This window comes from Mustela nivalis (assembly GCF_964662115.1).
Source record: "Mustela nivalis genome assembly, chromosome: 4".
Lineage (NCBI taxonomy): Eukaryota > Metazoa > Chordata > Mammalia > Carnivora > Mustelidae > Mustela > Mustela nivalis.
The window spans coordinates 4,098,670-4,124,749 of NC_139023.1; the positions used below are offsets into that span (position 1 = coordinate 4,098,670).

Below are 26,080 nucleotides of genomic sequence, written 5' to 3' on the forward strand. Positions count from 1 at the left end.
TTATTAGGAAAAATGGAGGTGCCCAATGTTCTGGACCAAGTAAGTGGCAGAGCAGATGTGAGCCCAGGCCCTCTGGCTCAAGGCTTTGTTCTTAACCTCTACAGCATACTACCTTAACCACCTTACAACCCAGATGCTAAAAGGAAGGTAAGGCAGCCAGCCCTCTGTCCGTTCATCGTCATATTCAGCAATCCCATCAGTTAAGCTTCTCGTTCTCTCTAAACACTCTGTAGGTTCTCTTCGGCTCTCGGATCCATCATGAAAATGCTTCTCTCCTCATCCCTCAATTCACCTCCATTATCTGTCTACTGGGAAAGTTAACAGAAGCTCAGAAGAAAAATTCTGAATAATTGATTCTGCTACTTTTAAGAAGCAGGAAAACATAATGAAATTAATAGTTAAACTGAGATTTATTGGGGCGTCTGGATGGCTCAGTGGGTTGAGCCTCTGCCTTCCGCTCAGATCATGATCCCAGGTCCTGGGATCAAGTCCCGCATCAGGCTCTCAGCTCAGCGGGGAGCCTGCTTCCGCCTCTCTCTCTCTGCCTGCCTCTCTGCCTACTTGTGATTTCTGTCAAATAAATAAATAAAATCTTTTTTAAAAAAATTAGTTAAACTGAGATTTATGGACAGTAGGTAATAATAATTACCCTTAACAAAATTGGTGATAATTGAAAGTATTTGCAAATTCTTGTGTAATCACAAGCCATATAATTTTAACAAAGATCAGGCATAGCCATTTCAAAAGTCCTGAGTCATAGAAAACAGATGCATTAGTAAAAGTGTTAATACTAAAAAGATAAATGTTTTCATTTATCTTTTTATTATTATGTTCAATTAGCGAGCACAGACATCATTAGTTCTTGATGTAGGGTGTGGAGGCAACTACATTGCACGAATAACTGCCAATAAAATATTTCACCTTCAAAAACTATGAGAACAACTAGGCAATTCCCAATTTAATGAAGATTACTCATTATATATTATAAAAACAGAGAGAGGGGTGCCCGGGTGACTCAGCTGTTAAGCATCTGCATTTGGCTCAGGTCCTGATCCCAGGGTCCTGGGACTGAGCCCCACATCAGGCTCCCTGCTCGGGGTTGGGTGGGAGAGGGGGTTGGTCTGTTTTCTCCCTCTCCAGCTTCCCTTGGCTTGTGTTCCGTCTCTCACTGTCTCTCTCTGTCAAATAAATACACAACATCTTTTTATGTATTTTTTTTTTTTTTAAAGCAGAGAGAGAAACCTAAGTGGGACTGCAGGAAACAGGCAAGGTCACATATGAAAAAACATAAAGAATAAAATTGCAAAGAATCTAAGTGTTTTCTAAAAAACACTGCGTTGTAGGTATGTTCCTATTTAAAAAATCTCTACTTTGTTAAGCTTTTATTACTCACGGCAATATTTAAAAAGTAAAATCCATAAAAACCCTTTCACAGGAAATAAAACACCAACATTTAATTGAACACTTTTATTTTATTTGACTGTTTTGTTCACCTCTCTGATATAAGTTCAAAGACATTAATAGATGGTCAAAATTATATTACCATTGATAAGAACTAAAAGCTACACATTTGTTGGAAAATAAAGGAAGCATATGAAAAACAGTGAAGCATCAACGAACTAGGTAGAGTCCAATCAGATCCTAAAATTATCAAGTGTTTAGCTTTTCCACCTTCCCATTACACACAAACACCCCTACACACATACACAGAGAGGGGGAAAAAAACCGTAACTCAAGAAAATAAGGTCTCATTACTATAAGCAAATTAAATCACTAATCAGGGTGTATACTGTCCAGTCTCTCATACAGCATTGTCCACTGAGAATATTCAGAGTTTCTATGACACTGAAAGGTCCCCAACCCCTCGGTTCAGTCGTAATAAAAACATTATAATCAGCAACAAAACTTTAGTCACTGTTACAGTGAAGTACAAGGACCTCAATAAAAGGTTAAACTTCAATTAGCCAGAACACACAACAGCCAAAGTAAAATCCGAGTTCTATCACGCTTTTAAGGCCCTAACTTCTGGACAATGAAGGAGGAAAGCACGGAAGAGAGGGGTTATGGGTCTATGTTTATTCAGATACAATCTAAAGGTATATTTGCTTTTTTAAAAAAATCACATTCTGTAAAATGGCAGGCTAAAAATAACAGGGATAATGGGAAAACAGAGCTGGGTCAGACCCCTGAAAAACTACACGACGTTGTCAACCGCAGCACTGACAAAAACCGTAACGGGCACCTGGGAAGGTAATTTGACTGGAAGCTGCCACACGGACATGAAAACACATCAAAATAAGGCTGGGAAGTGCTCACCAATAAAGATAAAACTGGAACTCTCAGCCAGCACGGGTACTACCCAGGAGGCACCCGTTAGTAGGGAGCCACAGGAAATCCAGGTAGATCTCGCTGAGAAGATCATCCCGGGTACAAACACTGGTATTCAATGCTCTCCGGTGAGAGCTAAAAGTCTTCACACCGGCAGCACAGCAGCAAAGCTTAGGGCTACTTGCTTTCCCCTAAAAATTATACCACCACCTACCCTACCCGGTTAATCTGGTTCCCTCTGCCTAGGAAAACAAATCCACATGAAGCAATGTTAAGTTTGTGTTCAACTGACATACGTCTCCAATTCTGAACATGTTTGAGCAAATCCACATAAATAAAAAGGTTATTCTTTAAATAAGCTTGCAAAGCAAGGCTAGATATTGTTTTACCATCCGTTTTCTCTTGACCACTTTTCTACTAGAGTGTTTGTCCTTTTCCTTTTGATTACATGAGCCTTATAGATTACAGAAGTTAGCCATTTCTCAGATGTGTAACAAATATCTTTTCCCAATTTATTATTTGACTTTATGCTGGGGTTAATAGGGGTTTTGTTGGAGGGGGGGTACTTTTAATGGTTTAATCCCATATGTAATGGATTCATCTTTTCTTTCCTAGTTTCTCAGGTCTAATACCTATAGACTACCCACTCCAATGTTATCAATAAATTCAAGCCTATTTTCTTCAAGTACATTTAACTTTATTTTTTATATTCAGGTCTTTGATTTATTTGAACTTTTAGCATAAAGTCTGAGGTAGATTTTCAGCTTGTTTTTTTTTTTTTTTTTCCACAAATGCCTAATAATTTTTTGTACTTCCATCTAATTCTTCCCATTGAGTTGAATGGCCATCTTTATAATACAAAACATCAACTACGTTTAGATTAGCCCTCTTTTCTATTGCACTGATCTGTGTGGCTGGAGGCTATGACAGAGGATGTTTAAAATGCAAAAAAGAGAGGAGACATGCTAGAAACATTTTAATTAAATCAATGGTGAGAGGTGCTGTTTAAATACTGCAGCTTCACAATATTTTAATTTTAATATCTGATAGCCATCCTCCCCACCCTCAATCACCTTTTCAAGAAATTTTGCCATGTATGAATATAAAAAATTAAATTATAACACCATCCAAAAGAAGAAAAATCTCTTAACGGAGGCTAGAAGGAAAACAGAGGCATTCTTTTGGAGTCAAGGGCCCATAGGTCTACTCCTCCCTGATACTACACTTAGGTTGGTTTCCAATAAACGTTTTATAATCAATCAAGAATAACTATTTAAAAGGCTGGCCAAATAAGCTATAGTCTATGACCGGTAACACTTTGATACAAAAGAGCAACAGATCTGGATATTTAGATTTCAAAAAGCAAAGACTGGGTAATTAAATGTTTTACTCTAAGTTTTCCCAGAAATTCCAGCTTCCTTAATTACATAATCTCTAGTTCTACAAAAGCTTATCTAGGGGGCTTAAAAATATCCATGCACTAATCAGTAATTATGCTGCTTTCGTTCCTATAAAAGTCCTGTAAACATTTTTTTATGTTTTTCTTTACAACAGTTTCACAAAATTAAAATACACGAAATCAAAAGACTAGGCTTAGGTAAAGAGATGTAAACAGCCCACCCTTAAGTACAGTATCTTATGATTCTTTCATAAATCTTTCCAAGTACTTACTTATCAAGCAATGTATATTCTGGGAGTAGCGAGAATCGTCTGGGATGGTGAAGCTGCCATCACAGATAGCAACCTGACTCTCACCAAAAGGAAGAGTGAAGAAACAAAGTTTATACAGTAAACACCCCAGTGCCTGCAAAACAAACAAGTATGAATATCATCAGAGCTCCAGTAATCAACCAGAAGACAAAAACACAATCCCAGACCAAAATCTAAATGTTACTAAAAAAACAAAAGTCTAATGTTTCTAATACTGGATCACTCTTTTCACAAATTACCGCTTAAAGCAATTTATGTGCTTAATTTCTGAAAAGATATTTAACTGTATCACTCTTGTATTTTTCTATCACATCTGTGGTTAGTTGGCTGCATTAAAGCTATCATTGAACTCTAAATCATGAGTGATGTAACCAAAACTGGAACTAGCTGGCTGCCTTTGGGGAAAAAAACTGTATTTTTATTTCCTTCACAAGGAAAAAATATATTCAGCATAAAACTAGCATATGACCAACAAAGTAATCACAAAGCTTCTTCTAATAACCTTTAAAAAAAAAAAAAAAAAAAAAAAAAAAACACTGTAAAACACGTTTTAAAATCCTGAGGTTCCAAATATGAGCTAGCCAGCACAGTTAAATTTATCAGACAACCATCAATACAGTTTTATTGATTATTCACTAAACATGTCATTATTTCATATCATAAAAATAACGTCTCTACTTCCACATATAATCCCAAAATTTTTATTCTAAACATACTCTTCATATTTGTACTTGGCTAATCTGTAAGAAAATTCGCAAAGGAAGGGCTCTGTCTGCTTCACTTGCATGGCTTCCTAGACAGCACAGCACCAATAAATCTGCTTGCTGACAATGAGGACAAAACCCCCGAAAACAACACAAACTGCATTCTGAAAAGCAGCCCAGGAAATTCCTAGCTACCGAGCTGCTAACAGCTCAAACCTAAGAAGCAGTAATGTTTAAAAAAGCGAGGGGGGGGGGCAGTAATAAAATGATTTTTGGCTCAAGAAATCATGCTGTTGTTATAAAAAATATCACCTCAACCTTTAAGAGTTTAAAAGATATTTCTAATTCTAAAGAGACTGTAATAAAATTCTCCAACAGTCAGTGCGCAACTCCATCAGGAGACTGAGATTCGGCCTTACTCGATCAGCTCTCCTTTGCTGGACTTTCTCCACCCATCAACGTAGCGCACTCAACTAACAAATACACTAAGTTTTATGACCACCATGAAAATCACAACATGCAGAAACACCATTGTAAGTTCAATAATATTTACAAAACATTAGTTTCAAAATAGCCTTCTAACAATAGTTTTAAAAGTTCTAGAAATTTCAGTTCTAAAAGAGTAGTTCTAGTAAGTTCAAAGCATTACTATCATTAATGAAATGGTAAAGATTCTGAATGGAAATAACCAGTCCCGTGTCACTTAAAAATATTTATAATGCTTTTCTCTGTAAGGGAGATATTTTCGGCATTTATATAACAAATTGAGCTGTAGGCTTCCTTAATAGCACTAAAAAAAAATTCTACCAATGGTGTAATATCTACATTAAATGACACCTTTCTCCTTCCCAGATGACAGTCAAATATGAGAGCTCTGCATCTTCGCCAGTTTTATCTTAGAAATCAAACCTTTAGTAACATGTCTTCTGCTACAGTAAGTGTTGCAGGAGTCCCCAGACAACAGTTTTAGATAGCAATGCCAGTATACTTAAAAACATAAATCTTAAAACATAAAATACTCTGCTTAACACAGTGTGAACACAACTAGGTGTCCTAATTTTTTCAAACCAAATGCATTTTCCTCCTTATCCCTCTGATGATGAGAATTGTTCAATAAACAGGAGGAAACAAATGACCTGATTTTGGAAGCTAAGTATCATCATCTTTAATTTTCCTTATTAAAAGATAACATGAAGCATCTGTCACTGAATTTCCTAATACTTATAAAATCAACATTTTACTTCTCAGGATGAAAATTACCTACAATGAAAAATTTCAAGCAAAAAAAAAAATTTCTTTCCCAAAATATAAAGTGCTAAATGAATACTTTAACCTCAATATTATAAGTCCCTGAATCAGTACTACCTGAAATAGAATCAGAAATATAATTCTTAACCAGCATGAATCGAATATTTTTTCTGGATATTCTTTCCTTCACACCTAAAATGTTGTAACATACTTCTGCTGCACCTGAGCTAAGACAAGAAAAAAACAGGATCATGAAAATTAAAATTTTATTTCTAGCTAGCATATAAACATAGATTCTATTTTCTATTATTTTTCTTCTTTTTCATTTTTGGGTAATCTCTCTGTATCCCCACAGCTATCTCCAGATATCCATTGCAGAAATAATACCCCTATACTGATCTATAAATTGTATGAAGCTTAAACTTATCACAATTTAGTATGCTGCCTGGCACGCATACGAAGTCTGAAAGGTTTCCCTCGTTTTTTATTAAGATACTGGGTAACACATCGCGTGCTTAGAGACTCCTTGCTTTTTTTCAATCAAGCCTTGATGATTTCCAAACTGTAGTTAAGCTCTGCTGTCTGTTGTTTCCTCTGCTGCTGAAATAGTCTTAGGTGACATGGATTTCACCAGCCGTCATAAAATTCGGTTAGAGAAGATTTCCACAACCACCTCTTCTAATACCTTTTTATAAATTAAGATCTGATTGGATTTGCTGTGTACGTTATACTATAAGCCATTTAAAAGGTCAAATATTAATGCTGAGAAAAGCAAACTAAATTTGAATTACACAAGCTGGTGATCTACAAGCGGCTATCAAGTTAACTAAATCAAACTTACCCAAGGTTTGATTCAACTAGGCATATGGTTAAAAATTCAACTACCACAAGATTTAAGAATCACTGCTGCAAAAGCATATATTACAACAGATGAAAGGATATCAAAGACATTCTCTTATTATTACCCTGCAAACCCCTGTAAGGAGGAGGCCAGGAGAAAAGGACCAAGGAGATACTCATTTGGTTTCACACGTTACGCTTTACTACTTTCTAAATACGTTCAAAAATAAAACAAACATGGCTTTTCTTGTAAACTCTAGAACTATTTCCAAAGGAATATTTTTCCTCCATCCCTAATACGGTTACTAGAGGTAGATATGACTAAATCTTTGTTGATTTAAATGAATTTACATTTAAAATATAGTTTCTTGCTAGTTTATCAAATATAGCCAAAATATATTTCCTTATGAAACAAGTTCTAAAGAAGTGTTGGCATTCTAACATAAAGTTCAATTATACAGAAACATGATTAATCTTAATAATTCAACCCAGATACACAGTTAACCCTCGAACAACATGGGGTATAGAGGCACCAACCCTCCTATGCAGTTGAAAATCCACATTAACTTGACGCCTCCAGAAACTAATAATAACCTACTATTGACCAGAAGTCTTACCAATAACATAGCTAATTAACAAACATATTGTAATACGTATTATATACTGTATTCTTACAATAATAGGTAACTTTTTCTTAACATTTTCAGTATTTCTAGGCTATTGTGGTTCATCTGCAAGTTTTTTCACCTCCAAAAAGTTTTCTAATATATTTATTTTTAAAAACCTGCATATTATGTGGACCCACACAGTTCAAACACATGTTGTTCAAGGGTCAACTGTACATGTTAAATGATTAGATCCTAATTTGTAGAAGTTAGTCAATGGTATGATTTTAATTAGAGAAAAGTTTTACTCCTCTTAGTTTCCATTAAAAAGATCCTAAAATACTTCTAAAAGCTACTTAAGAGTTATGACCAGCTGTTCCATTCTGTAATCAACCAAATCTATGTTCAATCAAAAAAATATTAACATTCTATATAATATAAATTCTAAAAAATACTGTGGTAGAAATGTTACATTATATGGAAGTCTTTTATTTACTTTTTTATACCTAAGCTTTCCAATTCATGATTAAGAAGATAATCTTTTTCTTCTCAATAAGCAGCCCTACTATTTATTACTTCTCTTCTACTTATTATGAAATACCTTTTGGGGGACAAAGGGATAATAATCAACTGAACTCAGATTTTTTTTTTTAATTTGGTTAGAGAAAATGTTAACCTTGCTTGGCCTTACCCAGATGTCGGCCTTGGTGGTGATGGGTTTCCCTCCATAAAGGTTGATCATTTCAGGGGCTCTGTATGACAGAGTTGTATACCTGGCAGTAAATAAGTGAAATGGAGTGGAGATATAAAAATAAAAAGAAAAGAAAAAAAGAAAGAAAAAGATAGATACTACATTGTTTCTATATAAAATACTATAAAAACTTTTAGTTTCAATAACATTCTATAGAAATAATAATATTCTCAAAAAGCTCAATAAAAGTCCATCAAGATTTAACAATACAAAGCATCTACATAAACATTTTTATTCAACAAGTGCAACAGCATGTCTAATTATATAAAAAATTTTCTTTAATAAAAAATCTTAAAGACAATGGATTGAAAATATGGTTTTCTTTGAATTTATTTTAAATAATATGCCTCTAAAATTATTCTTATCAGAATATTTTAGTCTATTAAAAGCAATATTGCTACCCTCTCAAAAAATTAATTGATACGTTTATTAAGGAGTTTGTTTTTATGGCTCTAACATAATTCCTGGCACATAGTAGTCAATCTCCTTTAGGTTTATTTTAATCATTATTGTTTTAAAAGTAACCTAGTTGTCATAATCCTAACTACACTAATTAAGAACACTTCTAGAACTGTCATCGTAAGCTACTTGGAATTAAAAGATACTGTGAATAAATAGTTACCAATATAAAAATTCTAAATCCATTATGAACAAAATATTTTAATGAAGTAGTACTCAATTTCACGGCAGAAATTATTAGATAATGGAAGGACTTCCTATATCATGGGTAATTTAAGATCAGTTTTGAGTATTGACATGTTTTGTTTTATATGAAATATCTTAAGGCTCAACATTCTATCATCTTATGTTTTCAAAATCACCCTGACTGGTGAGACACTACAGAGGAGCAACCGAAGAAACCAGAAGAAAAAGTGCATGAAGGCAGGGCTTCTGCTCACTGCCAAGCTGCAGCACCAACCACAGCGGCCACTGCACTGGAGGCCCTGAACAAACGCCTTCAGCTGAATACACGGTTAGACCATTAACTCCTCAGCGGAGCCACGAAGCACAAGAGCCTCACGAGCCTGCGTTCATCCTGACTGCAGAATTCCACTACACCTAACGTCTCAACAGCAAGAAATGAAACTTTCAGCAACTCAGAGATCCTAAAGCAGGCATTATATATCACAACCCAGTAATTTTTTAATTTTTACATTTATATATATTTATATATATACACACACGTGTGTGTGTGTGTGTGTGTGTGTGTGTGTATATATATATATATATATATATATATATGTAAATAGATACATATATATAGATCCCCAAGAAACCAATTCATTCTTGTGTAATCATTCTTGTGTTCTCAGGACATTTACATGTTTACTAAGGAGTTAAGTTCTACAGAATCTAATATAATCATCGTAGGCTAAGTTTCCTAAGTAGCCATACACAGCCCAGAAACCCACAGTGTTATACAAATGGGCCACAGTGAGATCAGCTCTCCTTGAGTCAATTCAAAATGTACACTGCAGTTCAAATGATAGCACTTAGTCTTAAACAACTAAGAATTTGTGAGAAGTGAAGAAAGACAACTTCGAAAAGACAACTACCCAGAAATGCCTATTCTCACAGATCTTTGGGCATTCTGTATCATTGTACTAAGGTAATCTAAGATTTACAAACAGTTCTATGGTCTAAAACTAGAAAACAGAAAAGTCAGGGAAAGGTACTTACAGGTACTCGTACTCTAGCAACCACAGAAAGTACAAAATTAAGAAAACATAAAGCAGATATGACCTATTTCTACCAGAGAGCTTTCTAACACACTATGACAAAGTAACATGTTTTCCACACAGTTTTCAATATATTAAGAGGTCAATCTTCCTCATTTCAAATAACTGTCTTCCTAACAAGCAGTAATCCTCAGTATTAGTAAAAATATGCTTACCTGAACTCAACAATCACTTAAAACTCCCTTTAATGATTCCACAAATTACTACAGCTTAACAAACTTCTAGATCAATATATTTACAATGTACATGAAAACCTGTATGCATGGTAAAATGTATTTTCTACTGAGCTAGAGCAGAAATAAATTAGTCAATGTCTACAGCACAGAAATATTTTAAAGATATCTATAAATCGAGCACCTAAAAAACTTGTATTAGCAGAACTGGTCCACAGACTTAACTAAAATTCTCAAGAGACAAAGCACAATAAAGACAGAAACTTACTTTTTAATTTCTTCTTCTACTAGATTAACTCCATCTTTTTGCGGATTAAGAAATTTATTCGTGGCACTGCCAAAGTCACAAAGTACATAGTTTCCACTATCATTCAACAAAATATTTTCTACCTTCAGAAAAAATAAATAATTAGTAGTATTTTCAAAATGAAATTATATTTTTACAACCATGTTTTTACAAAATAAACATTGAAAGGTTTGTGCCATTTATAGAGACAGACACAGGAGGTAATAAAGGACAAATGAATCAGACCAAAAATAAACTTGACTATGTCTACTGTTCCTCTTACTAAGAACACAGAAGTACTTTTCCCATCCCAGAATGATTTTTGCAGGGGCCAAGAAGCCTTAAATCCTCTTTAAACCTCTTCTATGAAAAAGAACTAGCAGCTGTCGAAGTCTATACTGCACCTCCATTTTTCTTTTTCTGACACTTCAGCTTATCATAGACAAGTCATAAAAACAATTAAAATTCTACCTGATTGCTTGACTACTAATTCCATTTTTTTTAAAGATTTTGTTTATTTATTTGACAGAGAGAGCGTGAGAAAGGGAACACAAGCAGAGGGAGTGGGAGAGGGAGAAGCAGACTTCGCACTGAGCAGGGAGCCTGATGAGGGGCTCCATCCCAGGACCAGGATCATGACCCAAGCTGAAGGCAGGCACTTAATGACTGAGCCATCCAGGTGCCCCTGTAATTCCATTTTTATCTAAAATGCTCAACTAAAAAACAGTTTTGACTTTACGTGTCAAAGTTGTGCCAAATTATTAGGGAAAATACAAACACCGCCTATTCAAAAGTACTGAAATGAACTACACTGGCTAACTAAATAAAAGGACAGAAGTCTGCACTCATGCATTTCAACCTTGGCTTAAATTTGTATCCTATTACTATAGGTTTTCCTAAATGACACTTTCATGGTTAACAACCTACATTTTTTTTTTAATTTTATTTATTTATTTATTTGACAGAGATCACAAATAGGCAGAGAGGCAGGCAGAGAGAGAGCAGAAAGAGGCTTCCCACTGAGCAAAGAGCCCGACGTGGGGCTTGATCTCAGGACTCCAAGATCATGACCTGAGCCAAAGGGGGCTCGATCCCAGGACCCTGGTATCATGACCTGAGCCGAAAGCAGAGGCTTTAACCCACTGAGCCACCCAGGCGCCCCAACAACCTGCATTTTAAATGACACCTTCTATTCTCTTGTATCTTAAGAGGATTTTATTATCACCTTGCATAAATTTTGTATAATCAGTCAGAACTGGGATTCATTCCTTCATTAAATATTTATTGAGACCCTGGCTATGTGCCAGGCACCATTTTAAGTACTTGGATTTATCACTACAAAAGAGAAAAATCCCTGCCCACATGGGAGTTTACATTCTGTGGGAGAGAACGGGAAGTACACAACAAACACAACACGTAAGCAAGTTATACAGCATCTTACGAGGTAACAAGTGATAATAAAGGGCAGGGCAGAGAGCAGGAATGTTGGACTGGAACTGTAAATAAGACAGTGTAAAACAGGACCCACTGAGAGGGTTAATCTGAGCACAGCTGAAGCAGGGTGAGAGTTTAGCCATGGGATATCTGAGCATACAGCATTTTGGGAAGAGAAATTTTTGTAATCTTAGTGTTTGTGGGCATCAAGGAAGACACCCATTGTTTTAAATGATATATTCAATGATATTTTGAGAAATGTGATACCAGGAATAAATCGTTTGGGGACTTTTTCCAGTGTAACAAGTGGGTACCCTATACAAGAGATCAGAGCCCAGAAAAAGCCAAGATGAAACGACCTTAAAGACAATCACCACCAAATTATAGTAAATTACAGAAAGCTCTAGTAAATTATAAATAAATGAGTAAAAAGACCCATTCAAGTTTGCCTCCCAAATCTCTGGAAAGCACCCTGATGCTTAATACGGATTACAGGAAACAGGAGGAGACCTGAACTGGGAGAGAAGAGTGTAGAAGGACATAAACCTGCATCACGGAAGTTCACATTTCTGCTCACAAGAAACCTTTTAGAAGCCCACTATGTAACAGAGAAGCAGAGCAGAGGATACAACATCCCCTTCTACAGCCATACTAAAAGCCCTCAGGGTCATGGAAAGCACAGTTTCTATTCTGGCCTCAGTAACTACAGCCTGGGACAGACAGACCCTTCTCAGGGCTGGTAAGAAAACCTAGTGTAGAGGAAGATAGTTCAAGACACTGCAGTGCTAAAGTTTAAAATGTATTCATCCGTAACAGTCTAAAATTCCTACCTTCAAATCCCGGTGAATTATTGGAGTCTTGCACTGATGCAATCTTGCGACAGCTTCGCAGGTATCACAGAGTATCTGCAGCACTTCTGCCTCCGTAAAACCTGTCTGCAGCTTCTTATTCATCTGATTCACTACCTGCCCGGCTAACCAAAACAGAAATTTTGAGAAGACATACTTTTAGTAAAAAAAAAACTGCCATTAATAAATTAAGAAATGTCTATATTGTCTCAGGTAATGGGGAACTGGCTTTTTCATAATGCTCAAGTAAGGAGCCTTTCTGTACCATACCCTATTGATTCAGTGACATGTGCTTTTTCATATTTTACATCTCTGGAATGAAAACATCTTAAAATAGATGCTACTGGTCATTTTTAAAGATTTTAACATCTCTGAAATCAAGATATACCTTATAATTGATGGCATCATGGACCTGAAGAAACACTTCAACACTGTGCAAGCCACTGGATAAACAGTGGTGAGCAAAAACGAGGTTTAGATTATTATGGAATGTATAATCTAAAGGCACAGATAAACAACAAACCATATACAAATAAATACATATAATTATATACAATAAAGATAACATGAGAGGAACCTAAATTCAAATTGGTGAAGGAGGATGGGGAGGAGAGGGCGTCAGATGAGGTATGTCTGAGGAAGTAATACTTATGTTGAGACTGTAGGAGGATTAGGAACCAACCAGGCCGAGATCTGTGAGAAAAAGCATGCTAGCAACAATAAGCAACGTGTACAAATGCCTCCAGTATGGACAAGAGCTTAATAATCTTGAATAACTTGAAGCCAAGGTAGGTACGGTCTACGGAGCTGAGAAGAGATAGAGTGACATGACACTGACAAGACAGCTATCCGTCAGCCATATTTTGGATTTTATCTTGACAACCAGGGAAACCACCTCTTCTACCTTTTTAAAAGATCTCCTTGATTATGGGGGAATCACAAGAATAGAAATGGAGAGCCGGGTTAAAAGGCTTATGCTCTAATTCAGGTAAAAGACAATGGGCAGAATAACTTAACTAAACTCAACAGTCATACCAACAAGCCCTGAGAGGATGCTTATATACTACATTTACCAAGACAATCAACAGCCTAATGGCAATTCTAAGTTATTAAGAAAAAGTTTACCATCATTTAAGAACACAAGTAAAAATGTAATTCTTTCAGAAGGCATTCTAATAAAAATAAGTTTGAGAATTTAAAAAGGCAAACTTATATTAACTTGAAACTTTTCTTTAACAAGACTGGACAAATGAATTACTACTTTGTAATCTGCAAGAAGGTGCATACACACCTGTTCCTTTTATTATTACTGTCTAAAGAGCATGCTAATATATTTTCTGAAACAGATGGGTTTCTTTTTAAAATTTTAAAGCAGAAAAAATATCAAATTTTACCTATCAATCCCCAAGTCTCAGAACAATCAAGTATATTTGGCTGCAATTTATTCAGAGTATCTCAAGATTGAGGCACCTGACCAGGCAGCAATTTCCTCCATCCTTCTGTGTATTCGACAGAAACTTGTTTTAAACAAAAATTAAACAGGATAAAAAGTATTTTATTGGTGCTCTTTCACATTCTTGAAATATTTCATAGCTGAAGAAATCCTAACCTTAAACTCTTTCAAGAGCTGAGATCCTCTCTCAAACCTTCAGTGCAACGAGCAGAATAAATTTTAAACGTTAATTCTCTTTCTTCCATCCAGAGGTCTTTTTTTTTTAAGGATTTTATTTATTTATTTGACAGACAGAGATCACAAGTAGGCAGAGAGGCAGGCAGAGAGAGAGGGGGAAGCAGGCTCTCAGCTGAGCAGAGAGCCCGATGCGGGGCTCGATCCCAGGACCCTGAGATCTTGACCTGAGCCGAAGGCAAAGGCTTTAACCCACTGAGCCACCCAGGTGCCCCCCAGAGGTCTTGAATAACAAAACGCAAGTCCCCAGAAAAAGCTAACAGCTGTATTTGAACTGCATTTCAAATGCAGAAACAAACAAAATTTCATTATGCAAAATCAAAGCACCCTGAAAATTAAAGTTAAGATTATTCTAATGAGAAGAAAAAAAAAAAAAGATTCAGAAATAATTTTTTTAAAAAAGGTATATTTGTATTTCTACTCTCTCTATAAGAAAAATATCCCCAGGACAGCTTGCTATGCCAGGGAAATGGATGAGAAACGTAAGAACCAGAGTCACTCTCCTAGCAGCAAACCGCCCTCACGTGCACGAGCCCAGTCAACATGAACAGCGCCATCCCACCAAGCTCGGTCTAGAACAGGTGACTCACTGCTACACAAGTAATAATAATAAGTGAATGCTGCTTTTTGCTACTGAGCTTGGGATGTTTTGTTATTAAGTAAGAGCCAATAGGTATATTATCCATGGAAATTTCTGTAAAACACCGCCTGGAAATAAAAGCGCGTGCACGCCCGCTCTCTCTTTTAAAGTAGACTCCACACCCACCACCCAGTGAGGAGTACAATAAGGGGCTTGAACTCAGGACCCTGAGACCAAGACCTAAGCGGAAATCAAGAATCAGGCGCTTAACTGACTAAGCTACCCACACACCTAAACATTCTTTTCATACAAAGTAGAAATATATTCAAATTCAACTCTGATTCTGGAAGTCTGAAGTTTTACCTAAAGCATGTAATCTCTCTTTAACCTATATACATCAGAGTATTAGCAAATGAAGCAGTCTCAAATCACGAACCGACAAAGATCTAACATTAATTACAAAAGATGACTGACAACATTTCATACCTGAAACCACGATGGGGCGTATCAGCTACATACCACATTCTTCTACTTCCTGAACAGTTTTATCCCTACCTAATCAAAATCAATGTACCTCATCTATATTGGTAACACTGACTGCCTTCCAAAAGTACCTTCATTCTTACACAATTTTATGCAATATAATTAGCTTCTATAGAAGAAGTAAGGGTAGACTAATTATTCTCCCATTCTCTGCCCCTCCAACTCTCTCTTTCCCCATGGGGGGGAAAAAAAGGAACTTATCTAACTGATTCATTTGAGAAAAAGGAACTGAGCATGCTCTACTCATAGCCTCTGGATCCCTTCTCTAGGATGCAATTACCCACTCCGAGGGTACATTCTGATCTACAGTACATGCAGTAAGCTTAGCTGATAAAAACATATGAAGAAAACTTCTAACATAGAAAAGAAGGTGTAATATAAAACAGGAAAAAAATCAAAAAAACAAAAACACAAGGAACAAAAGAAAACTTTTTAAAAACTCTAATTAATAACTACAGACAACAAAAGATTTACACCTAAAACAAGAGCAAGGTGCATTTCAACAAAGAACAATGTTGAGAGAAGAGGAAGAGTTCCTGGAAATTAAAAATAACAGAGCACCAAATTCTATAGAGGAGCTGAAAGATACATTTAAGGAATGCTCCCAACACAAGCAGAATTTATAAAAAGAGAAGAAAAAGAGAGGAACAAAGAATATGAAGGAGAGGGGAAAACTGCCGAGAAATAAAGACAGCAAGACTGACCCATAACCAAGGCAATGGATCTGATATTTTAGAATGCTGGAGATAAAGGTGAGATCCTAACTGTCCATGGAAAAAACATTGAAGAATCATAATGCATCAGATTTCTCAACAGTAGCAAATACTAGGGGAAAAAAATGGAATAGAGCCTTCAGAATTCTAGAACAAAATTATTTCCAACCTAGAACACTTTCATCAGCCAAATTAATAATTAAATATAGATGCAGAATAAAAATATTTCTATATAAGCAAGGTTTCAAAAATGTTTTCCTCCATAACCAATTATCAAAAAGCTAATGAAAAACATACTCTATTCCAAGGAGGTAGTTAAAAACAAGGAGAGAGGCATGAGCAGTCGGGAACCCAAAGTAGGAAGACAAAGGGAGGTCCCAGAGTGACAGCTAAATGCTGTTCAAAATTAAGCAGAACTGAAGTCTCCCGAAAGGACGTTTCTATGGAAGAAAAACTAAAATTGACACAAGTATTTAAATGTTTAAGCATACTGTGTATAAAGATTTATAATTCCTTTGGGGAATGTGAGGCTAAAATACTCATATATTGAGAAGGAAATTAGGCAAACGAAAAATGGAGTAATTATTAACTCCAGGAAAAGAATTTTAAAGTACAAGAAAGAAAATGTAATTATAAACTATTACATATCACAGTTAAGTGACAAAATAATTTAAACACCAATTACTAATTTATCTAAAAACAAATTCTAACAGTAAAATCCTCATCTTTACTTGGAGATATTTTCTAAAACATAAAATTAGAAAGAGCGCTAGCAAACGAATTCAAGAGTGTTCTCGTGCCCAGAATCACATACTTCCCCTAATTTTCTAAGTTCCCTCTTTTTCATACCCCAAGGATCTCATTAAAACTACAGATTCTCCTCTACATAATTAAGTGGAAAAATCTGTAAGTAAATATGAGGAGAAATATCTCAAGGATTTTTAAAGTGAATGCCTCTGAGGAGAGAGACGGGGCAAGCGGATAATGATTTAGCTACAACTTAACAAAACCCTTCGACTTTTTAAAACATATATATGAATTACACTTTGATAACAATAAAAGTTTTATGTCAATCAGCTTGCTAATTCAAACCAGATTTTAAAAATTTAATTTTTTACAACACAAAAGCGTGTCTTCCTCAAAATACAGCTCAGGTCATACTCCTACTTTAGAATTTGTCCCCGGGAGCACCAGGGTGGCTCATTTCAGTTAAGCATCCAACTCCTGATTTTGGCTCAGGGTCGATCTCAGGGTCGTGATCTCCTCATGACTCTCTCTCTCTCTCTCTCTCTCTCTCTCTCAAATAAATATTTAAAAATAAAAATTAAAAAATAAAATGTGTCCCCAATAAACTGAAATTCATTTGGTTTCCCTTTTAAAATGTCTTCCGGATGACTACTAATTAAACTCATCCAAGGTTACGATTATGCCAGATTCAATTATCTTCTCTTTTTTTTTTTCTTTATTAACATAAAATGTAGTATTTCTTTCAGGAATACAGGTCTGTGATTCATCCGTCTCACACAATACACACAGCACCCATAACACTCACACTACAATTCACAGCACTCAGCATAGCGCATACCCTTCTCCGTCTCTGTAACCCGGACACCCAACCACACACCTCCCCTCCAGCAACCCTAAATTTGTTTCCTGAAATTAGGAGTCTCTTGTGATTTGTCTCCTTCTCTGGTTTCATCTTTTTTCATTCTTCCCTCCCTTCCTCTATGATCCTCTGACCTGTTTCTCAAATTCCTCATATCAATGAGATCATATAATTGTCTTTCTCTGATTGACTTATTTCACTTAGCATAATTGTCTCTACTTCATCTACATCATTGTAAATGGCAAGATTTCAGTTTTTTGAGGACTGCATAGTAGTCCATTGTGTGTGTGTGTATGTGTATGTGTGTATATATATACACACACTACATCTTCTTCATCCATTCATCTGCTGATGGACATCTAGGCTCTTTCCATAGTTTAGTTATTATGGACATTGCTGCTATAAACATCCGGGTGCACATGCCCCTTCAGATCACCACATTTGTATCTTTAGGGTAAGTACCCAGTAGTGCAATTGCTGGGTCACAGGGTAGCTCTATTTTCAACTTTTTGAGGAACCTCCATACTGCTTTCCACAGTGGCTGCACCAGCTTGCATTCCCATCAAAATTGTAGGAGGGTTTCCCTTTTTCCACATCCTCGCCAACACCTGTCCTTTCCTAACTTGTTAATTTTAGCCATTCTAACTGACGTGAGATGGTACCTCACTGTGATTTTAATTTGTATTTCCCTGACACTGAGTGATGTTGAGCACTTTTCCATGTGTCTGCTGGCCATTTGGATGTCTTTGGAAAAATGTCTGTTCATGTCTTCTGCCTATTTCTTAATTGGATTACCTATTCTCTGGCTCCTGACTTTGATAAATTCAATACAGATTTTGGATATTAGACCTTCATCTGATACGTCATTTGCGAATATCTTCTTCCATTCTTTCAGTTGTCTTTTGGTTTTGTTGACCATTTCTTTTAATGTGCCAAAGCTTTTGATCTTGATGAAATCCCGATAGTTCATTTTTGCCCTAGCTTCCCCTGCCTTTGGTAATGATTCTAGGAAGAAGTTGCTATGGCTGAGGTCAAAGAGGTTGCTGCCTGTGTTCTCCTCAAGGATTTTGATGGATTCCTGACTCACACTGAGGTCTCTCATCCATTTTGAGTCTATTTCTGTGTGTGGTGTAAGGAAATGGTCCAGTTTCATTCTTCTGCATGTGGCTGTCCAATTTTCGCAACACCATTTGTTGAAAAGACTGTCTTTTTTATCCATTAGAAATTCTTTCCTGCTTTGTCAAAGATTAGTTGACCATAGAGTTGAGGATCCATTTCTGGGCTTTCTATTCTGTTCCATTGATCTGTATGTCTGGTTTTGTGCCAGTACAATGCTGTTTTAATGATGACAGCTTTGTAATAGAGACTGAAGTCTGAATTGAGATGCGGCCAACTTTGGTTTTCTTTTTTGACCTTCCTCTGGCTATTTGGGGTCTTTTCTGGTTCCATATAAATTTTAGGATTATTTGTTCTATTTCTTTGAAAAAAAATTGATGGTATTTTGATAGGGATACATTAAATGTATAGACTGCTCTAGGTAGCATAGACATTGTCACGGTATTTTTTCTTACAATCCGTGAGCATGGAAGGTTTTTCCATTTCTTTGTGTCTTCCTCAATTTCTTTCATGAGTACTTTATAGTTTTCTGAGTACAGATTCTTTGCCTCCTTGGTTAGATTTATTCCTAGGTGTCTTACGGTTTGGGGTGGAATTGTAAATGGGATCGACTCCTTAAATTTCTCTTTCTTCTGTCTTGTTGGTGTATAGAAGTGCAACTGATTTCTATATCCTGACACTGTACTGAATTCTTGCACAAGTTCTAGCAGATTTGGAGTGGAGTCTTTCGGATTTTCCACATAAAGTATCATATCATTTGCAAAGAGTGAAAGTTTGACTACTTCTTTGCCCATCTGGATGCCTCTTATTTCTTTTTGTTGTCTGATTCCTAAGGCTAGGACTTCTAGTACTATGCTGAATAGCAGTGGTGATAATGGACATCCCTGCTGTGTTCCTGACCTTAGGCGAAAGGTTCTCAGTTTTTCCCCATTGAGAATGATATTTGCTGTGGGTTTTCATAGATGGCTTTGATGATATTGAGGTATGTACACTCTATCCCTACACTTTGAAGAGCTTTGATGAAGAAAGGATGTTGTACTTTCTCATTTATTCAGAGTGTCAAAGGGTTCTTGTTCTATTAATGTATTGTATCACATTGATTCATGTGCAGATGTTGAACCAACCTTGCAGCCTAGGAAAAAATCCCACTTGGTCATGGTAAATAATCCTTTTAATGTACTGTTGGATCCTACTGGCTAGTATTTTGGTGAGAATTTTTGCATCCATGTTCATCAGGGATATTGGTTAATTCTCCTTTATTGAGATCAAAGTAATGCTGGCTTCATAAAATTAATTTGGAAGTTTTCCATCCATTTCTATTTTTTGAAAACAGTTTCAGGAAAATAGGTATTAATTCTTCTTTAAACGTTTGGTAGAATTCCCCTGGGAAGCCATCTGGTCCTGGGTTCTTGTGTGTTGGGAGATTTTTGATAACTCTTTAATTTCCTTACTGGTTATGGCTTTGTTCAGGTTTTCTATTTCTTCCTGGTTCAGTTATGGTAGTTTATTTGTCTCTAGGAATGTATCCATTTCTTCCAGACTGTCTAATTTGCTCACAATATGTTCTTCTAATTGTATTTCTTTGGTGTAGGGTTGTGACCACTCTCCTCCTTCATTCATTTTATTATTAATTTAGGTCCTTTCTCTTTTCTTTGTGGTAAGTCTGGCCAGGAGTTTACCAATCTTATTAATTCTTTCAAAGAACAAACTCCTAGTTCCATTGATTTTTTTTATTTCTTCTTTAATTTCCTGGTAGATCCATTCATTCTTTAATAGGATGCTCTTCAGCTTCCATGTATGTGAGTTCTTTCCAGCTTTCCTCTTGGGATTGAGTTCTAGTCTCAAAGCATTGTGGTATGAAAATATGCAGGGAATGACCCCAATCTTTTGGTACCAGCTGACATCTGATTTGTGACCCAGGATTTGATCTATTCTGGAGAATGTTCCATAGGCACTAGAGAAGAATGTGTGTTCTGTTGCTGTTGCTTTGGGATGGAATGTTCTGAATATATCTGTGATGTCCATCTGGTTCAGTATGTCATTTAAAGCCTTTACTTCCTTGATGATCTTTAGCTTATAAGACCTGTTCATTTCAATGGGGGGGGGGGTTAAAGTCCCCTGCTATTATTGTATTATTGTCGATGTGTTTCTTTGATTTTGTTATTAATAGTTTTATATAACTGGCTGCTTCCATGTTAGGGGCATAGATAATAAAACTGTTAAATCCTCTTGTTGGACAGACCCTTTGAGCATGATATAGTGTCCTTCCTCATCTCTTATTATAGCTTTGGCTTAAAATCTAATTTATCTGGTAAAAGGATTGCCACCCCAGCTTTGTTTTGATGTTTATAGCATGGCAAATTTTCTTCTACCCCCTCACTTTAAATCTGGATTGTCTTTGGGTCTAAAATGAGTCTCTTGCAGACAGCATATTGATGGGTCTTATTTTTTTATCCATTCTGATACCCTGTGTCTTTTGATTGGGACGTTTAGCCCATTTACATTCAGGGTACTGTTGAAAGATACAAATTTAGTGCCACTGTATTGCTTGTAAGATGACTGTCACTGCACACTGTCTCCATTCCTTTCTGATCTACGTTACTTTTGGGCTTTCTCTTTGCTTGGGGGACCCCTTTCAATATTTCTTATATGGCTGCTTTTGGAGTTTGCAAATTCTTTTAGTTTTTGTTTGTCGTTAGTGATAGCCTAGCTGGATATAGTATTCTTGGCTGCATATTTTTCTCGTTTTGTCCTCTGAATATATTACGCCAGTCCTTTCTGGCCTGCCAGGTCTGTGGATAGGTTTGCTGCCAAACTAATATTTCTACAATTGTAGGTTACTGACCTTGTCCTGAGCTGCTTTCAGGATTTTTCTTTGTCTCTGAGACTTAAATTTTACTATTAGATGACAGGGTGCTGAACTCTTTTTATTGATTTTGAGAGGGTTTCTCTGTGCCTCCGGGGTTTTGATATCTGTTTCCATCCCCTAATAGGGAAGTTCTCTGCTATAATTTGCTCCAATATACCTTCTTCCCCTCTCTCTCTTTCTTCATCTTTTGGGATCCCATTATTCTAATATTATTTTGTCTTATGCTGTCTCTTATCTCTCAAATTCTACCCCTCATGATCCAGTAGTTGTTTATCTCTTTTTCTTATTTTCCCTATTTTCCATCATTTGTTCTTCTATATCACTAATTCTCTGTCTCATTTATTCAAGCAGTTAGAGCCTCCATTTTGATTGCACCTCATTAATACCTTTTTTGATTTCAACTTGGTTAGATTTTAGTTCTTTTATTTCTCCAGAAAGGGATTCTTTAATATCTTCTATGCTTTTTTTCAAGCCCAGCTAGTATTTTTATTAACTGTCATCCTGAGCTCTAGTGCTGACATTTTACTAATGACTGTACTGATTAGGTCCCTAGCAGTTGGTACTGCCTCTTGTTCTTTTTTCTCAGGTGAGTTTTTCCACTTTGTCACTTTGTCCTGAGAAGGAATAGATGAATGAGAGAACAAAATGATAAAAAGGTAACAACGACCCCAGAAAAATATACACTCAACAAATTGGAAGAGACCTGAAACCAGAGGGAAACGAAAGGAAAAAAACTACACACACACACATATATTTATATATATGATCAGGTGAATGGAACATCGAGCCACACACTTGATTTTGGGTGTATTTTGGTCTGTTAGAAGAAACTGCCTCCCAAAATTTTAAGAAGGGAAAATTTATATATATACAAAAATAAGGGTAAATTTAAAATTTTAATTTTAAATTTTAATTTTAAATTTTAAAGTGGAAAATTTTAAGGAGGGAAAAATCTATATATATACAAAAATAAGGGTAAATACGATGAAGGGATGGAATATGACTGTAAAGATAAAAATTTAAAAAGATTTTTAAAAAAGAATTGATAAGAAGTTTGTAGGAAAAAAAAAAGAAAAAAAGGAAAGGGAAAGAATGTGATCAGGCGGGAGAGTAGAACAAAGCCATACACTAGATTTAGGGCATATTTTGGTCTGTTAGAATAAACTGTATCTCAAAATTTTAAAGAAAGAAAAACTTAAAAGAAACACTTTTGTGTGTATATATATATATGTTTATATGTATATGTATATAAACATATATATGTATATATAAACATATATGTTTTTCTTTCTTTAAAATTTATAAACATATAAAAAGTTATATAAAATATATACATATAAACAAAAAATTAGGTTAAATACAATGAAGAGATAGAGTATCATTGTAAAAATGAAAATTGAAAAAGATTTTTTAAAAGGTATTGATAAGATATTGGTTAAAATAGGAAAGAGGAAAAATTCAAAAAAAAATAGAAAAAGAAAAAATAAGGAAATTTTTTAAAATTTAACTTTGAAAGACTATAGAATCATGGGCGGAAAGCCATGAATTCTATGTGCCGTATTCCCCTAGCACTGGAGCTTTGCGGTTCTCATTGAGCAGTAATCTTGGTGTTGGCTGGATGTTCCTGCTGATCTTCTGCGGGAGGGGCCTGTTGCAGTGAGTCTCAAATAATTCACTTCTCCGCACATCCTACCTTCCACAAAGTGGTCGCTTTTCTGTTCACAGAATTGCTGCTATTTCTCTTCTTTGATCTCCTGTTAAGTTTGTAGGTGTTCAGAATGGTTTGAGATCTAGCCAAATTCCTGGGACCAGATGAAATTAAGGTTTCCTACTCCTCTGCCATCTTGCTCCTCCCAGATTCAATTATCTTTAAAAAAAATAGCTGAGGGCTATCTTTACAGGTAACCAAGGGCTACTCTATCCAGCTAACAGCACCACAAATGCTAGAACTCAGGAACATACAGTAAATAACATCAATATCTTCTCCTTAAAGAGATCACATGTTTTACAGTATGAAATATAAATTTTAAAAATCTAATTTTTTATATTATATATGGAAATAATTTACAAGTATAACATAATAGATATAATACTGATTCACTTCCTTTTCCCCCGTCATTCCCTCCTTACAAAACTACAGTAAATGAGACTGTATTTTCTCCATCACCATCACCAACCTCCTCTTCCTCCATCACTCAGGAAATGACAAGTGCTCCTAATATAATTAAAAATCATAATTGTCTTACGAGAATCTAAATATAAATCAAGGCTCGCTACAGTCAAAATTGCCAGATACAGTCTGATTTAAAAGAAAAAAAAAAAAAAAAAAAGCAAGTTTACTGGAAATGAATTAATTGCCCCCTCCAAATACATTAAAAAGTTTTAAAATTATTAAGGCATACTACACCAGTAAATATTTCTTTGAAATACCATGATATCCAAATAAAATAATTTTTAACCTTCTGATATTTATAAAAGAACCGCAAAGACTATGTAAGTTTATAAATATTATAGATCAAAATGCAACTAAATTTATTATATTTTATATATATTGAAAATTAACATTATAGAGTGCTGGAGAAAATCTGACAACACTAATATTGATAAATGATGCTCTCCTTTGTTGGCATATAGATGAAACATATAGGTAGGAAGATGTAGAACTGCTCTTCACCTGCTTGGATTTCTTGTTTAAAACAACAGCATTTTTCTAATTGTCACTTACATGCTCCTATCATCACTGCAGCAACGAGGACTAAATTTTAAATATTTCTTAATAGCATTCCTTAATTAGATATTTAAAGCTGGGGATTACAAGAAGTAATCAGATGACAACTGTCCTGGGAGAAACCAAGACACCTAGTAAACCATTTTAAGGACAATTTTTTTTTTTCAGTATAAAACAAATACAGAAAAATACTTACCTCGACAATATTCCATTAAGATAAGCACTTCCCATACATTATCACTTATTGAATTAACAGCACAGTCCAAATAACTCACAATATTTTTGTGACCAGACAGCTCTTTCTGAAAAATAATTGAAAAACATACATTTTCAAGCTCTACTAGCAATAGTTTAAAGTCTAAATTAATATATTTAAAGAATTTCAAAAAGTAAATTAAGAATAAATATGGAAGCTGACATATTTCAAAAAGGTTTCTACAGTTTCAATGAAAAGTTTCCTTACATGTGCCTGCCATTTTCTAACAGGCAAATATTCAATGAACACTAATTTTTAAACTCAATCAGGACAAAAGAGATGGTTCACTCAAAACCAGCAGTCTCCTAAAGTATGCATGATAGTCCTTCGGGACTCAAGAATATAGTACCAGAACTTTTATTTATTTTTAGCTAAAAATATTTTTTTAATTAAGCTCTAATATTTATGAACTAACAAGTACACTCTAATTGGTTTTCCCTGCAACATACTACAATTTATGTGTACTTAGTTAAGTGGATTTATGAATGTATATACTTTTAACTAAATAACCTACAAAACAAACAAGTGGCTAAAAAAAAATTCTATTAAGAAACCACTCTCTGCTCGGCAGGGAGCCTGCTTTCCTCTCTCTCTCTCTGCCTGCCTCTCTGTCTACTTGTGATCTCTCTCTGTCAAAAAATAAATAAAATCTTAAAAAAAAAAAAAAAGGAAAGAAAAGAAACCACAGGTTAAAAATAATACTAATAATACAAGTACAAGAAAATAAGGAAAAAATGGCAAATCTGCCACTTTTGTTTCTGGTAAAGATAACGATCAGCATGTAATGAGGTTCAAAATAATCATCTACTTAGGTAGGTCTGGAAATTAAAAAACGATTATCAACAATACTTTTTAAAAATAAATTTACACCCACTACCCTTAATAATAAACCCTATTTTAACCATGTAATTTGGAAGCTGTAATGTGACTGGTTCATAAATACACAAATATAATAGTAGATGGGCACCAAAAAGTTACAAGACCACTGCTGTAAAAGAACGAATTACCCTAAATTCTGTGTTCAAAAGCAGAGAACCTGAGTTTTATTGCTACTGATGATGACTATATTTTACATATCAAAATTACACAAATTCGGGGTACCTGGGTGGCTCAGTGGGTTAAGCCTCTGCCTTCAGCTCAGGTCATGATCTCAGGGTCCTGGGATGGAGCCCCATATCGGGCTCTCTGCTCAGCAGGGAGCCTGCTTACCCTCCCCATCTGCCTGCCTCTCTGCCTACTTGTGATCTCTGTCAAATAAATAAATGAAATCTTTAAAAAGAAAAAAAAAATTACACAAATTCTATTGAAAGGAAGAA

The 26,080-nt window shown here is 35.4% G+C and overlaps 1 protein-coding gene across 2 annotated transcripts in view; it reads right to left on the minus strand.

Annotated features, from left to right (window-relative positions):
* Positions 1-26,080, minus strand: part of BMP2K (BMP2 inducible kinase) — a gene marked incomplete at its 5' end in the record, with an annotated part of 123,944 nt that overhangs the window by 50,613 nt on the left and 47,251 nt on the right. For both annotated transcript variants that reach the window (XM_082726537.1, XM_082726536.1), the window contains 5 exons: positions 4,000-4,132; positions 8,127-8,208; positions 10,367-10,488; positions 12,649-12,791; positions 24,705-24,810. In XM_082726537.1, coding sequence (XP_082582663.1) covers positions 4,000-4,132; positions 8,127-8,208; positions 10,367-10,488; positions 12,649-12,791; positions 24,705-24,810 — 586 coding nt within the window. The remainder of the gene's footprint in view (positions 1-3,999; positions 4,133-8,126; positions 8,209-10,366; positions 10,489-12,648; positions 12,792-24,704; positions 24,811-26,080) is intronic.